Below are 14,522 nucleotides of genomic sequence, written 5' to 3'. Positions count from 1 at the left end.
GGTGGGTCAGTCATTAAGCACCTGCCTTCGGCTCAGGTTGTGATCCCAGGATTCTGGGATCCAGTCGGATCCAGCTCTTGGCTCAGTGGGAAGGCTGCTTCTCCCTCTCCCATTCCCCCTGTTTGTGTTCCCTCTCTTGCTGTGTCTCTCTGTCAAATAAATAAATAAATAAAATCTTAAAAAAAAAAAAAAAAAGATGAGCAGGGTGCCTGGGTGGCTTAGTGGGTTAAGGCCTCAGCCTTCAGCTTGTCATGGTCTTGGGGTCCTGGGATCAAGCCCCATGTTGGGCTCTCTGCTCAGCAGGGAGTCTGCTTCCTTCTCTCTCCCTGCCTGCCTCTCTGCCTGCTTGTGATCTCTGTTTATCGAGTGAATAAAAAAAACTTTTTAAAAAAGATGAGGAAAATACAAAAACCTATTGTTTTCCTGTATCCTAGCAATGAATTTGTGTGTACAGAAATTTAAAAAATAATGCTATTTACAAATGCTCAAAAAATACTTAGGTAAATGTAACAACATGCACAGGATTTGTATGCTAAAGACTACACAATACTGATGAAAGTAGTCAAAGAAGATCTAAACAAATAGAGAGACATGCCATATTTATAAGTGGAAGACTCAACACTGTAAATTTGTCAGTTCTCCCCACATTGATATACAGGTTTAACACAATTCCTATCAAAGTCCTAGCAAGATTTCTTTTGTAGATATAAATAAGATTATTCAAAAATTTATAGGGAAAACCAAAGAACTCAAAGAACTAAGCCAATTTTGAAAAAGGAGAATAAAGTAGGAGAACTCAGTCTATCTGCTTTCAAGACTTATTATATATCTAGAGTAATCAAAGTTATGTGGTATTGGTGGAGGGGTAGACACATAATCAATGGAGCAAAATAGAGAACCCATAAATAGATCCTCATAAATACGTCCAACAGTCTTTTTTTTTTTAATACAAAGGTGTTTTGAAGGAAAGATAGCATTTTCAACAAATGGTGCTAGAATAATTGGACATCCATAGGTAAAAACAATCATCATCAACAACAAACCCTTGACCTAAGTCTCACACCTTAGTTAAAAACTCAAAATGGACTATGAACTTCAATGTAAAATTATAGCCCATATGAGAGAACTTTCAGGACCTAGACTGGGCAAAGAGTTCTTAAACTTGATACCAAAAGCACAGTCCCTAAAAGGAAACGTGCATAAATTGGTCTTCATCAAAATTAAAAACTTTGCTCTGCAAAAGTCTACTAAGAAGAGGAAAAGATAATTTATTAAATGTAAGAAAATACATGCAAACTACCTATCCAACAAAGGACTAGTGCCTAGAACATGTAAACAACTCTCAAAACTCAATACCAAGTCCCCCACCAAAACAAACCCCAATCCAATTAGAAAATGGCCAAAAGATATGAACAGATATTTTACCAAAGAGGATATAGAGATGAGAAAAAGCACGTGAAAAGGTCTTCAACATAATTAGTCTTTAAGGAAATGCAAATCGGCACCACGATGAGGTATCATACACAGAATGGCCAAAATAAAAAATAGTAACAATACTAATAGTAACAATACTAAATGCTGGTGAAGATGAAGAGAAACTGGTTTACTCTGGCATTGTTGGTGGGAGTATATAATGATACAGCCATTCTGGAAAAAAAGTTTGGCAGTTTCTTTTTTTTTTTTTTTAAGATTTTATTTTATTTTATCTGACAGACAGAGAACACAAGTAGGCAGAGAGAGAGGCAGAAAGAGAGGAGGAAGCAGGCTCCCAGCCGAGCAGAGAGCCAGATGCGGGGCTCAATCCCAGGACTCGATCCCAGGACTCTGGGATCGCGACCAGAGGCGAAGGCAGAGGTTTTCACCCACTGAGCCACCCCGGCGCCCCGTGTTTGGCAGTTTCTTAAGAGCTAACCATGCAACAACCCAACAATTGCCCTCCTGGGCATTTATCCTGGAGAAATGAAATAAAGATTTATGTTGACCCAGAAATTTGTATATAATTGTTTATAGCAGATTTACTCATAATAGCCAACAAGTAGAAACAATGCAAATGTTCTTCAGTGGATGACTGGTTATATCTATACAATGGAATACTTTTCAGCAGTAAAAAGAATGAACTATAGATATATACAGCAACCTGAAAAAAAAAGTCAATCCAAAAAAAAAAGTTAATACCGAAGGTAATATACTGTGTAATTCCATTTATATAACATTCTTGAAATGACAGATTATAGAAGTGGAATAATTAATGTAATTAATTACTGTAATTACTGTATTAATTACTGTTGTTAATGATTACAGAAGCTAAGGGAGGGAGAGGTTTGGAATCTAGGGTCTGGGGTTGAGGGAAGGAGATATGGCTAGAAAAAGGCAACATCCTTGTGGTGTTGAAAATGTTGTGTATTGGGGCGCCTGGGTGGCTCAGTGGATTAAAGCCTCTGCCTTCCGCTCAGGTCATGATCCCAGGGTCCTGGGATTGAGCCCCACATCGGGCTCTCTGCTCAGGAGGGAGCCTGCTTCCTCCTCTCTCTCTGCATGCTTCTCTGCATACTTGTGATCTCTGTCTGTCAAATAAATAAATAAAATCTTAAAAAAAAAATGTTGTGTATCTTGACTGTATCAATGCCAATATCCCGGTTGTGATGTTCTACAATTTTACAAGCTATTACCATTGGGGTAACCTGGGTAAAGGGTACTTGAGATTTCTGTATTATTTCCTATAGTTATATTGAAATAAAAATTTTTATTTTTATTTTTTTTGTTAGAGAGAACGAGAGATACAGAGCGCAAGCACAGGCAGACAGAGTGGCAGGCTAGAGGCAGAGGGAGAAGCAGGCTCCCCGCCAGGCAAGGTGCCTGATGCGGGACTCGATCCCAGGACGCTGGGATCATGACCTGAGCCGAAGGCAGCCGCTTAACCAACTGAGCCACCCAGGCGTCCCTGAAATAAAAACTTTGATTTAGAAGATCAAGAATAAAAAGATTAGCTCTCATAATTTAAAAATAAAACAAACAAAAAATGAAGTTCTGTGTGTATATGCTTAGAAGGATATCTAACATATTTTAAGTGGGCGGAGTAAGTATATGTTAATATAATGCTGTTTTAAAGATTTATTTATTTATTTGAGAGAGAGAGTGGGGGGGAGGGGCAGAGGGAGAGAATCTTTAGGCAGACTCCCTGCTGAGCATGGAAGCCAATGCAGGGCTCAATCCCATGACCCATGTGATCATGACCTGAGCTGAAACCAAGAGTTGGATGCTTGGGGCACTTGAGTGGCTCAGTTGGTTAAGCCGTCTGCCTTCAGCTCAGGTCATAATCCCGGGGTCCTGGGATCGAGCCCTGTGTCAGGCTCCTTGCTCATTGGGGAGTCTGTTTCTTCCTCTCCCTCTACCTGCTGCTCCCCTTGCTTGTGCTCTCTCTCTCTCTCTGTCGAATAAATAAAATATTTTTTTTAAAAGGTCAGATGCTTAACTGACTGAGCCACCCAGGTACCTCAAAAACAATCCCATTCTAATTTAAAAATTCCATATATTTGTATGAGCAAAGAAAAAAGTATGGAGGAATCCACACCAACCTGTTTAGAGTAATATTAGAAGGGTAGGCAAGGGAAAAGGGAAGATCTGAGTTTGTATAAATTTTGTAATTCACAACTAAAAAGTCAAGACTATTCTCATGCAACTTTTAAAATATGTTATTTTATGTTATTATAAAATATGTTATTTTATATAACATATAAAATATTTTATTTTATATATACATATAAATACACATAAAATATGTTATTTTACTTTTAAAATATATTAAAATATGTTATATAAAATGTTATTACTATAATATTTCCATTTCATTAAAACTTGTTTTAATACAATTGCACCAAAAATAATAAGATACCTAGGAAAAAACCCAACCAAAAAGGTGAAAGACCTGTACTCTGAAAAATACAAAACACTGATAAAGAAATTGAAGATGACACAAAGAAATGGAAAAACATTCCACACTCACAGATGGGAGGAGCAAATATTGTTAAAATGTCTGTACTACCCAAAGCGATCTGCAGATTCAATGCAATTCCTATCAAAATATCAAAGGCAGTTTTCACAGAATTAGATCAAGCGATCCTAAAATTTGTATAGGCCATGGAAGACCCTGAATAGCCAGAGCAATCTGGAAAAAGAAAAGCAAAGCTGGAGGCATCACAATTCCAGATTTCAAGTTATATTACAAAGCTGTAGTAATCAAAACAGTATGGTATTGGTATAAAACTAGACCCATAAATCAATAGACCAGAATAGAAAATCCAGAAGTAAACTCACAATTATATGGTCAATTAATCTTTGACAAAGAAGGCAAGAATATCCAATGGGAAAAAGACAGTCTCTTTAACAAACGGTGCTGGGAAAACTGGACAGCCACATGCAGAAGAATGACACTGGACCACTTTCTTACACCATACACAAAAGTAAACTCAAAATGACTTGAAGACCTCAATGTGACACCTGAAACCATAAAAATCCTAGAAGAAAACATAGGCAGTAACTTCTTTGACATCGACTATAGTGATGTCTATATGTCTAAATGTCTAAACTTCTTTGACATCGACTATAGTGATGTCTATATGTCTAAATGTCTCCTGAGGCAAGGGAAATAAGAACAAACATAAACTATTGGGGCTACATCAAAATAGAGCTTCTGCACAGTGAAGGAAACAATCAGCAAAACTAAAGGGCAACCTATGGAATGGGAGAAGGTATTTGCAAATGACATATCCGATCAAGAGTTAGTATCCAGAATATATAAAGAACTGATACAACTCAACACTCAAAAAGCAGATAATCCTTTCTAAAATGGGGCAAAAGACCACAGACATTTCTCTGAAGAAGACAGACAGATGACCAACAAGCATATGATAAGATGCTCAAGGTCACCCATCATGGGGAAAATGCAAATCAGAACCACAATGCCTTCTCACCTCGCACCAGTCAGAATGGCTAAACCTAACACCAACAACATGAGAAACAAGAGTTGGGTGAGGATGTGGAGAAAAAGGAACCCTCTTGCACTGTGGGTGGGAATGCAAACTGGTGCAGCCACTGTGGAAAACATTACAGAGATTCCTCAAGAAGTTGAAAATAGGGCATCTGGGTGGCTCAGTTGGTTGAGCAACTGCCTTCGGCTCAGGTCATGATCCCGGAGTCCGGGGATCGAGTCCCACATGGGGCTCCCAGCTCCGTGGGGAGTCTGTTTCTCCCTCTCACCTTCTCCCCTCTCATGCTCTCTTTCACTCTCTCTCTCAAATAAATAAATAAATAAATAAAATCTTTAAAAAAAATTTTTTTAAAGTTAAAAATAGAACTACCTTACGACCCAGGAATTGCACAACTAGCTGTTTACCCAGGGAAACAAGAACACTAGTTCAAAGGGACACAGGCACCCATAGGTACTGCAACATTAATTTACAATAGCCGAGATTTGGTAGCAGCCATCGATGTCCATCGATAGATGAGTTCATCGATAGATGAACGGCTAAAGAAGGTGTGGCATATACACACAACGAAATATTACTCAGCCATAAAAAAGAATGGAATCTGGCCATTTGCAACAACATGGATGGAGCTACAGGGTATAATGTCAACTGAAATAACTCAGAGAAAGACAGATACCACATAAATTCACTCCTATGTGGAATTTAAGAAACAAAACAAATCAGCAGAGGGGAAAAAATAAGAGAGAGAGGCAAATCAAGAAACAGACTCTTTTTTTTTTTTTTTTTTTTAAAGATTTTATTTATTTATTTGACAGAGAGAAATCACAAGTAGGCAGAGAGGCAGGCAGAGAGAGAGAGAGAGAGGGAAGCAGGCTCCCTGCTGAGCAGAGAGCCCAATGCGGGACTCGATCCCAGGACTCCGAGATCATGACCTGAGCCGAAGGCAGCGGCTTAACCCACTGAGCCACCCAGGCGCCCCATCAAGAAACAGACTCTTAATTATAGAGAACAAACTGATGGTTACCAGAGGGGGTGGGTGTAGGGGGATGGGTTAAATAGGAAGAAAGAAAAAAAATTATTTGGGTTATCTTGGTGCCAACCTAATATTCCAAATTAATATACTATAATATACAAACATTATCTTTTTGTCTAATGTACCCTATTAACAACACTATTATATCTTCTACATTTTTTTTAAAGATTTTATTTATTTATTTGACAGAGAGAGATCACATGCAGGCAGAGAGGCAGGCAGAGAGAGGGGAGGAAGCAGGCTCCCCGCTGAGCAGAGAGCCCGATGCGGGGCTCGATCCCAGGACCCTGGGATCATGACCAAGCCAAAGGCAGAGGCTCAACCCACTGAGCCACCCAGGCGCCCCTATTTGCTTCTACATTTTTGTTTGCAGTTTTAAATTATTGTTTTAAGGATAACATTCTAGAAATGAAATTAAAGGTATAAGGGTTTTGGTGGGTTTTTTTAAAGATTTTATTTATTTATTTGACAGAGAGAGAGAGAGAGAGAGAGCACAAGCAGGGGGAGAGGCAGGCTCCTTGCAGAGCAGGGGAAGCCCGATGTGGGACTCGATCCCAGGACACTGGGATCTTGACCTAAGCTAAAGGCTGTGGCTTAACCAGCTGAACCATCCAGGTGCCCCCTGGGTATAAGTTTTTAATAATAGATAGTATATACTGCCAAGATGGCTTCCAGAAAGGTTCCATCCATTTACACTAAGTCTCGCTAACAGTGCCTTTTCTACTAGCACTCTTGCCAGCCCTGAGTAGTATTATTTAACACTTTTCTTCCTTTCTTTCTTTTCTTTTTGCTAATTTGATATCATTGTTGGGGCACTTGGGTGGCTCAGTGGGTTAAGCCTCTGCCTTTGGCTCGGGTCATGATCTCAGGGTCATGGGATCCAGCCCCGCATCAGGCTCTCTCCTCAGCGGGGAGCCTGCTTCCCGAGCCCTCACCCCACCCCTGCCTGCTTGTGATCTCTCTCTCTGTCAAATAAATAAATAAAATCTCAAAAGAAAAATATATCATTGTTGTTTTAATTTGCATTTCTTTGATTGCCTGTGAGGTTGAAACAATGTGCTCCTTTCTAAAAATTCCCATCTTTTGTGTCAGTGTTTTTGTTCTGTTTCTAGGATTTGATTTTCCTTCAGAACACCTCACCTTCTCAACTTCCTGATCCCTGACTCTCCTGGCTCCCCCAATTTCTGAACCAGAGAGTCAGGATTTTTTTTTTTCCCCCTCTACTTCAATCCCTGGTTTCCTATCAGTCACCCATGATGGCTATTCCTTCCTTTAAAAGTGTTTTCCTCTTTCATCTTGTTAAAATGAAAGCAACAGGGGCGCCTGGGTGGCTCAGTGGGTTAAGCCGCTGCCTTCGGCTCAGGTCATGATCTCAGGGTCCTGGGATCGAGTCCCACATGGGGCTCTCTGCTCAGCAGGGAGCCTGCTTCCTCCTCTCTCTCTCTGTCTGCCTCTCTGCCTACTTGTGATCTCTGTCTGTCAAATAAATAAATAAAATCTTTAAAAAAAAATTAAAAAAAAAAAATAAAATGAAAGCAACAGGCCTAAAATCGTGTCACTTATATTAAGGCCCCAAGTCGGTAAACCAAGACTTTATACCTAACCTAACTGCAGTTTCAACCCCCAGAAATGTGACCTTTAACCAGTCAACATGGGAATTTCCTGGTCAGCACTAGGAAATTTACTGATGGACCTGTTCTGGGCGGCCATCACTTTTTTTTTTTTTTTTTTTTTGGTCTAATATTGTATCCTATTAACAAATCCAAAAGGCAGAAAAGGGTGTGTAGTGAGAAGTACCCCCCCACTTGTCCTTGGGGGTATTCACTCCCTCTCCCCAGGGGCACCCAAAGTTACCCTGTTCTTCTGTTTACTTCTAGAAATACATGTTCCTATACACAGCATCTGCAAAGAGATAGCTATAGATAGGTAAATTTCTTCCTCCTTTGTAGGCGAATGGCAGCCTGTCTAATATCTTGCTTTGTTCAGTTAATGATGTTTCTTAGCTATTATTCCATTCAGCAAATAGCTTCTTCCTTCTTCTCGTACAGCATTCCATTGAAGGGGCGAACCATAATTTGCTCGACCTATCCTTTCTTGGTGGATGGGTATTTTTGTGTGTGCGTTTGTAATTCCGGTAGATATTGTAAATTACCTTCTAAAGAAATTGGACTGGTTCATGTTCCTGCCAACAAGGCCTAAGTACGAGGTGAGGCAGCTACACAACTTGCAAAATAAGCCAAAAAGGCGCCTACTTCTTGGAATTGTTGTGAAGATTACTTGAGATGATGCATGTAAAGTATTGGGCACTGTAGGAGGTGGTGCTCTGGAGATGATATTATTTTATTTTGGATTAAGGCGATACTGTCTTGGCCAGTTAAGTGAGGGTGATGGGACCGCCTCACCGGTCTGGGGTTTTCTGATTCTGCAGGAAGTTAGGGACTGAGATCAGAAAAGTCGTGGGCCCTGCCCTCCCCAGGGATGTCATGCCTTCAGGCTACCCCAGCCTCCTCCTTCTGACTTCTGCTCCCAGGTGCCTCCAAGCTGAAGAATCGTGTGGAATCGAAAAAAAACCTGTGGGACCAAGGATCCTTCCCTCTGATCATCAAGGATCTTGAAGCAGCAGACTCAGGGGTTTACTTCTGTGAGGTAGACGGCAAGAAGCAAGAGGTGGAGCTGCTGGTGTTCAACCGTGAGTGGATGAGGGGCCCTCCAGCCAACCGCCTTCCTCCCTGACTCCCAATCCTCCACCAAAACCAAGCCTGAGCTGCTCGTGTCTCCTCCACAGTCCTGCAGTGGCTCAGACTGGCCCCCGCGTCTCCTCAAACCCTCCTCAGGCTTCCGGTCTTGGTCTTGGTCTTGGTCTTGGTCTCCGTCTCACAGTGGGAAAGGAAGAAACCTGGGAGGTGGAGGAGTGGGGAGAAGGGCTGGAGCCAGAGGAAGGAGGGAAAGCAAGAAAGGCAGGGAAGAAGGCCTGCCTGAGGGGGAGAGAGGGAATCTCTGCCTCAGGGGTCTTAGCAGGGGTAATGGAGAGATACTCTGGGTTTCCTGGCTTCTTCCTTCCCCTTGGGGGATAGCATGTGTGTGACATAGGTGGCCTGTTCCTTCCACAGTGACTGCCAAGTGGGACACGGGCAGCAGCAGCGACAGCAGCAACATCCGCCTGCTGCAAGGGCAGCAGCTGACCCTGACCGTGGAGGCCCCCTCTGGTAGCAGCCCTTCCGTGCAATGGAAAGGTCCAGGGAGTAAAAGCAAGGGCAGTGGCCAAAGACTCTCGCTGCCTGGGCTGGACGTGCAGGAGAGCGGGACCTGGACATGCACCATCTCCCAGAACCAGAAGACAGTGGTGTTCAACATAAACATCTTGGTGCTGGGTAAGAGGGGTGCCTCTCCCCTGCAGTCTCCCCTCTGCCTCAGTGGCAGGCACACCCGCCCACTGCTCCCACTGCTCTGCTCCTGGGTCCACTGCTGGTCCACAGAGGGAGGCTCCAGTCCCCTCCGGAGCCGGAGCCGGAGCCGGACTGTTCTATGAGGACTTCCAAGGGGGAGGAGGTGCTGCCTTGGGAACAATCTGGGGTGGAGAGACCAGAGAGGATGGGAGAGGTAGATGGTGACCTGAGGGCTTTAGACTCATGGTCCCTCCCCTTCCATCCCTTGGCTGTCCCCAGCCCATACCTACCCTACCCCATACCCCCTCATCTTCCTATCTCCGGACCCAGCTTCTTTCTCTTCCCACCTCCAGGTTTCCAGAAGGTCTCTAACACAGTCTATTCAAGAGAAGGGGAGCAGGTGAAGTTCTCCTTCCCACTTAGCTTCGAGATTGAAAACCTGAGCGGAGAGCTGAGGTGGCGGACAGAGGGCGCTCCCTCCTCCCTGCTCTGGAGCTCCTTCACCTTGGAGAACAAGAAGGTATTTGTCAAAGAAGTCCACCACCCCAGACTGCAGCTGAAGGAAACGCTCCCACTCAGCTTTATCCTGCCCCAGGCTTCCTCTCAGTATGCTGGTTCTGGAACCCTGACCCTGAGTCTTGCCAAGGGGACACTGCAGCAGGAAGTGAATCTGGTGGTGATGCGAGGTGAGGAACTAGACTGAGAAAGGGGGCTGGACGGGTATGGCCCAGGGCTGGCTCTGAGGCAGGGCTGGCCCCAACAGGGAGGCCTCCGCCCTGGACCTACTTCCCTGATGGAGCTGATCCGGGGCCTTCTGGTTTGGAGCTGGTTTTGGACTGAGACTTGACATCTGTGAGCCAGCCCGGGGTGGGCTCTGCTGAGAATCCCCAGAGGGCTTGAGCTGGGAACCAGGGCTCTAATTCTGCCTCTGCCCAGCCCTCTGCCTAAGCCCCCTGCCTCTGCGGGCCTCTTTCTCCTGAGGAGGAGAACAGAATCTGCTCTTAGTATGACAGCGTAATGTCAGGCTCGCGCTGAGCTCTTGACTTCCTTATCTCCTCCATCACCGTAACTCCACAAATAATAATGGCTAAATCTTGATACATCATACCCATTCAAGAGCTTTACATGTGTTTGTGAATTTACTTGTGTATTTAATTAATGTTTGGGGCTGGGCTGTTGAGTCACTGTCAGGGACCCACAGATAATAAGCATTGGGGTCAAGATTCAAGTCCAAGACCCTGGGCCTCAAAACCTGTCTTTTCTTTGTGTAACTGCTTGAAAATGTGCTCTAAGAGGCTCAAAGAGGGGGATTTGTGTGGACTATTTTGACTGTTGTCCTACTGAAGCTCCTTAGAGCATGGGGGCTATGTGGGAGCTCAGAGATCCAGGCTCCCAGCCTCAGGCTCCTGTCCCTCTGTAGTGATGAAGTTTCCGAACAATTTGACCTGTGAGGTGATGGGACCCACCTCCCTGGAGTTGACGCTGAGCTTGAATCTAGAAGAGCAGGCTGCCAAGGTCTCGAAGCAGCAGAAGCTGGTGTCGGTGGTGGAGCCCGAGGACGGAACATGGCAGTGCCTACTGAGTGACAAGGACAAAGTCCTGCTGGCCTCCAAGGTTGAGGGTGAGTGAGGACTCAGGTTCCGTGGTCTAACCCCAAGCCCCTCGCTCTTCAGTTGTGGGACACCACCAGCATCCCGGCCTCCCAATTCCTCTGAGAGGGGTGGGTTATTCTCCAGCTGCCTGGACACACAGGGCAAACGAGATAAGGCGAGGTGTGGTTCCTACCTGTAACCCCGCAAGTACCTGCCTCCTTGAGATCTACAGCCCAGGAATGGGGCCCCTCTGACCAAGAGCCTCCGCCTCTGCTGGCTCCTTTCCAAACCCAGACACACACATACTCACACATGCACACACGCATGCCCCATGCACAGCCTGAAACCACTGCTTCCAGTTCCCCAGAGGGCCCTGGAGTCTCTAAACCTTAAAACCCCTGCCCCAACCCTTCCCCTTCAGCCCTGGCAGCCTGTGAGAGCCCTGTGGACCCTGCCCTGCTCTCCTGGCCCAAGGGTGAGCCCCAAGTGGAGCTGGGCAGTGAGGCATTCCTGGGGCCCTCCAGAATGGCCGGCGCCCTGATGGAGGGCAGTGGGCTGAAACATCTCTCTCTCTTTCTCCCTCTCGCTTCCAGTTTTGTCCCCAGTGTTCACCAAGGCCTGGCCAAAGCTCTTGGCCATTGTGCTGGGCGGGATCTTAGGTCTTCTGCTTCTCCTTGGGCTCTGCATCTTCTGCTGTATTAAGTGCTGGCACCGCAGGGTGAGTGAGCCACCCCAGACCCCCCTTGCACTCCCCATAGGGCATCCGAGCACCTGGGGCCTGTAGACAACAGCAACAACAACAGTATCCTGAACATGTGAGCCACTCCCGGCCTGTCCTCTCAGCCTGCCCAGTCGGTTCCCTCATGGCAGACTGGGCCCTGTTCCAGATCCCATGCCAAGGGAGAGAGTGGAGAGAGCAAAGAGTTAATTCTGGGAGAGATGGCCTCAGCCAGAGTACCTGCTTCTCTTCTCCCAGCTCTCCCCACTACTCCCTCCAAGGGGCGCCTCCCTTCTGGAGGCCTGGGACCCTCACGACTCTCCTTTCTTCCTGGACAGCGGCAGGCAGCACGGATGTCTCAGATCAAGAGACTCCTCAGTGAGAAGAAAACCTGCCAATGCCCCCAGTAAGGAACTGGGGGGGGGTGTGCAGAGAGGGAGGAAAAGGGGAGGGTGGCCAGTGCTGGGGGTAAGAGAGGGAAGAGAGGTTGGATGGAGGTGAGCGGGTGGGGGCTAAAGGAGGTGGTGGAGGGCAAAGAAGGGTACAAAGGGGTGGCTGAGGAGGTGGGAAGCAGGGAGATGGTGGACAGCAGAGGCGAGGGGGCAGCTGGCCGGGGATCTTTCTGGAGACCGGCCTGCAGCTGGGGCCCATTGGCTGCCACTGCACAAGAAGGGAGAGTGTGGCTGGGAGATGTGGGGCTTTGAGGATACAAAGGAGTCTGGAGAAGAATAAACTTGCTCTGCTTTGTTCCTCCAGCCGGCTCCAGAAGGCATGCAATCTCATCTGAGGCGCAGGGCCAAGGGAATTTCCGGCTCGTAGCCTCCCCAGCTGCCTTCCCTTGCCTTTCCTGCCCGGCTCCTGGGCTTGCGCAGAGCAGATGAATGTAGCAGACCCTGGCACTTCCGGCCCTCTCCCGCTCTCCTTGGCATTAGTCCTCCTGCTGAGGCTTATACCATTTCTTCCTGGTTTCCTTCACATCAAGCCTAGCCCTATCGATGATTTCTTCCCAGCTCTTTCCCTCATGGCCCACTGGTCCCCGGGGAATCACGTGGGACCAGCCCTGCCTGGCTTGGAGGGTAAGGCTGGGTGTCTGAAGCATGAAGCGCAGGGCTGTGATTTTACTGGTCTGGACCTTGGGACCAGAGGGGGTAGACTCTAGCCTTAGATCACACGGCCGGAGGAGGGTAGATCTAGATCCAAAGGCTCCTGACTGCCAGCTCCCACTGCTCCATTTGGTCTGCTTCTCAATCCATGTTGGCAGGACACAGACTCACATCGTGACCTGTGCACCAACAGGCACCCCTGGACCCACACGTGTGTACAGAGTACACACTTGTGCACAGACACAATTCCTTATGCCCCAAGCCATATGTGTCAGTTTATGAGCCGGTTTCACATTCTTTGTCTGTTTAAATCTTAAGAAGATAGTGTAGAGCTAGGAGTGTTGGGACCAAGATTAGCATCTCCAATTTATAGACCAGAAATGGAACTCAGAGAGGTCAGATGATCACTCAAGGTCACACAGCTAGTCAGTGCCAAAGGATGAGCCCAGGTCTCCTAACCCTTAGTTCCAGGGCTATGCCTTGAACACAGAGACAAGTACCACACAGATGTCTGCAGCTGATTAGTCGCTGATGCCCAGGACCCAGCTCTGGATTCGGAAAAGCACTCCACCTCAGAAAGGGCTTGCCTCAGAGAGTTCAGAAACATGGAAGAGGAGCCCCCCTGTCTGAAATCCCTCCTCTATTCACCTGCCGGTGGCAGAATCCTGTTACCAGAGGACAAAGCTGTCAGTTCTCCTAATCAGAGCACAGGCTGGGAGCCACAGGCCCCGTGGGAGAGAGAGTGCCCAGTGACCTACCATTCACCCTGTTGCAGAACCTTCTGGAAGGTGAGCTTTGCCAGGGGGAGGGGGCAGGGAGTTGGCTGGAGAGGGAACCCTCTGAGGGACTCCTGTAAAGGGTGACAGAGCAGGGCTTCCATCCCCCTGCCCTGTACTTTCCTTCATCCCTCCTCCAAACCATCCAGGATACAGGAAAATTGGGGTTACAAGAGGCTTCTTCTTCCTCTTCTTGGTCCATTTTTCTCAGGATCCCCAGCCTCCTCTGCCTCTCCTTCCTTCCCTTTCTCACCACCTGTCTCAGTCCTGACCCCCTCTCCCTAATCTTCTCTTTCCAGCTTGCCCCTTCCAGGAGGACTCCCTCCCTCCCTATTGCTTCTTGGTATTCTTGCCCACTCCAGCCCCTGCCCCAGAAAAATACAATAAAGTTACTATAAAGAAAATGCTCTTCTCTGTGTGTTCATGTGTATGTGAGAGAGACAGGCAGACAGACAGACTCTTCTCTGGGGACCAGGATCTTCTGATCTTTGGGATCAGGCCCAGAGGAGAGGTTGCCAAGCTTGCCAGAGGAAGGAGGTGAAGTTTCCCTTGGTGGGGGGAGGTGTTCTTTGGAGCCCGATTACCCCACTGCCCACCCCACAGGGTCCTGTGTGTGCAGGAGGCCCAGACTTTGGGGGAGACGCCGCAGGGTTGTGTGTGCTCTACACACATATGTGTGTGCTGGAGAAAAAGGACCAAGAGAAACTGTAATGTGTGTCTGCCAACTGTGTGCATCCCCAAGAGAAGTGAGAGTTTGTGTTCCAGGAGGAGGAAGCGGTCTCTGTGTGTATGGGGGGGGGGGGTGCATTCTTTGAGACCTGTGTCGCGCCCCCGCCCCAGCAGCCCCAGCTTCAGCAAACCCACTAGCACTTGCCCCTCCGCGCTACACTCCAGGCGGGCGCAGCCTTCACGGATACACACTGACACAC

At 46.8% G+C, this 14,522-nt stretch overlaps 1 protein-coding gene across 2 annotated transcripts in view; it reads left to right on the top strand.

The window, feature by feature from the left end:
• CD4 (CD4 molecule) overlaps window positions 1-13,961 on the top strand; it is a 40,208-nt gene extending 26,247 nt beyond the window's left edge. The window contains exons 4-10 of one of the 2 annotated variants that reach the window (XM_044226836.1): window positions 8,549-8,707; window positions 9,129-9,389; window positions 9,758-10,090; window positions 10,825-11,025; window positions 11,590-11,714; window positions 12,059-12,120; window positions 12,471-13,961. In XM_044226836.1, the coding sequence (XP_044082771.1) occupies window positions 8,549-8,707; window positions 9,129-9,389; window positions 9,758-10,090; window positions 10,825-11,025; window positions 11,590-11,714; window positions 12,059-12,120; window positions 12,471-12,501 (1,172 nt within the window). In that variant the 3' untranslated portion in view covers window positions 12,502-13,961. Of the gene's footprint in view, window positions 1-8,548; window positions 8,708-9,128; window positions 9,390-9,757; window positions 10,091-10,824; window positions 11,026-11,589; window positions 11,715-12,052; window positions 12,121-12,470 lie in introns of both variants that reach the window. The other variant, XM_044226835.1, reaches the window with a different exon arrangement.
• Window positions 13,962-14,522: the final 561 nt, after the last annotated feature.

The sequence above is a fragment of the Neovison vison genome, chromosome 12, assembly GCF_020171115.1.
Source record: "Neovison vison isolate M4711 chromosome 12, ASM_NN_V1, whole genome shotgun sequence".
NCBI classification, from domain to species: Eukaryota; Metazoa; Chordata; class Mammalia; order Carnivora; family Mustelidae; genus Neogale; species Neogale vison.
The sequence above is the reverse complement of the archived record's forward strand: the minus strand, read 5'-3'. Positions and strand labels throughout refer to the sequence as shown.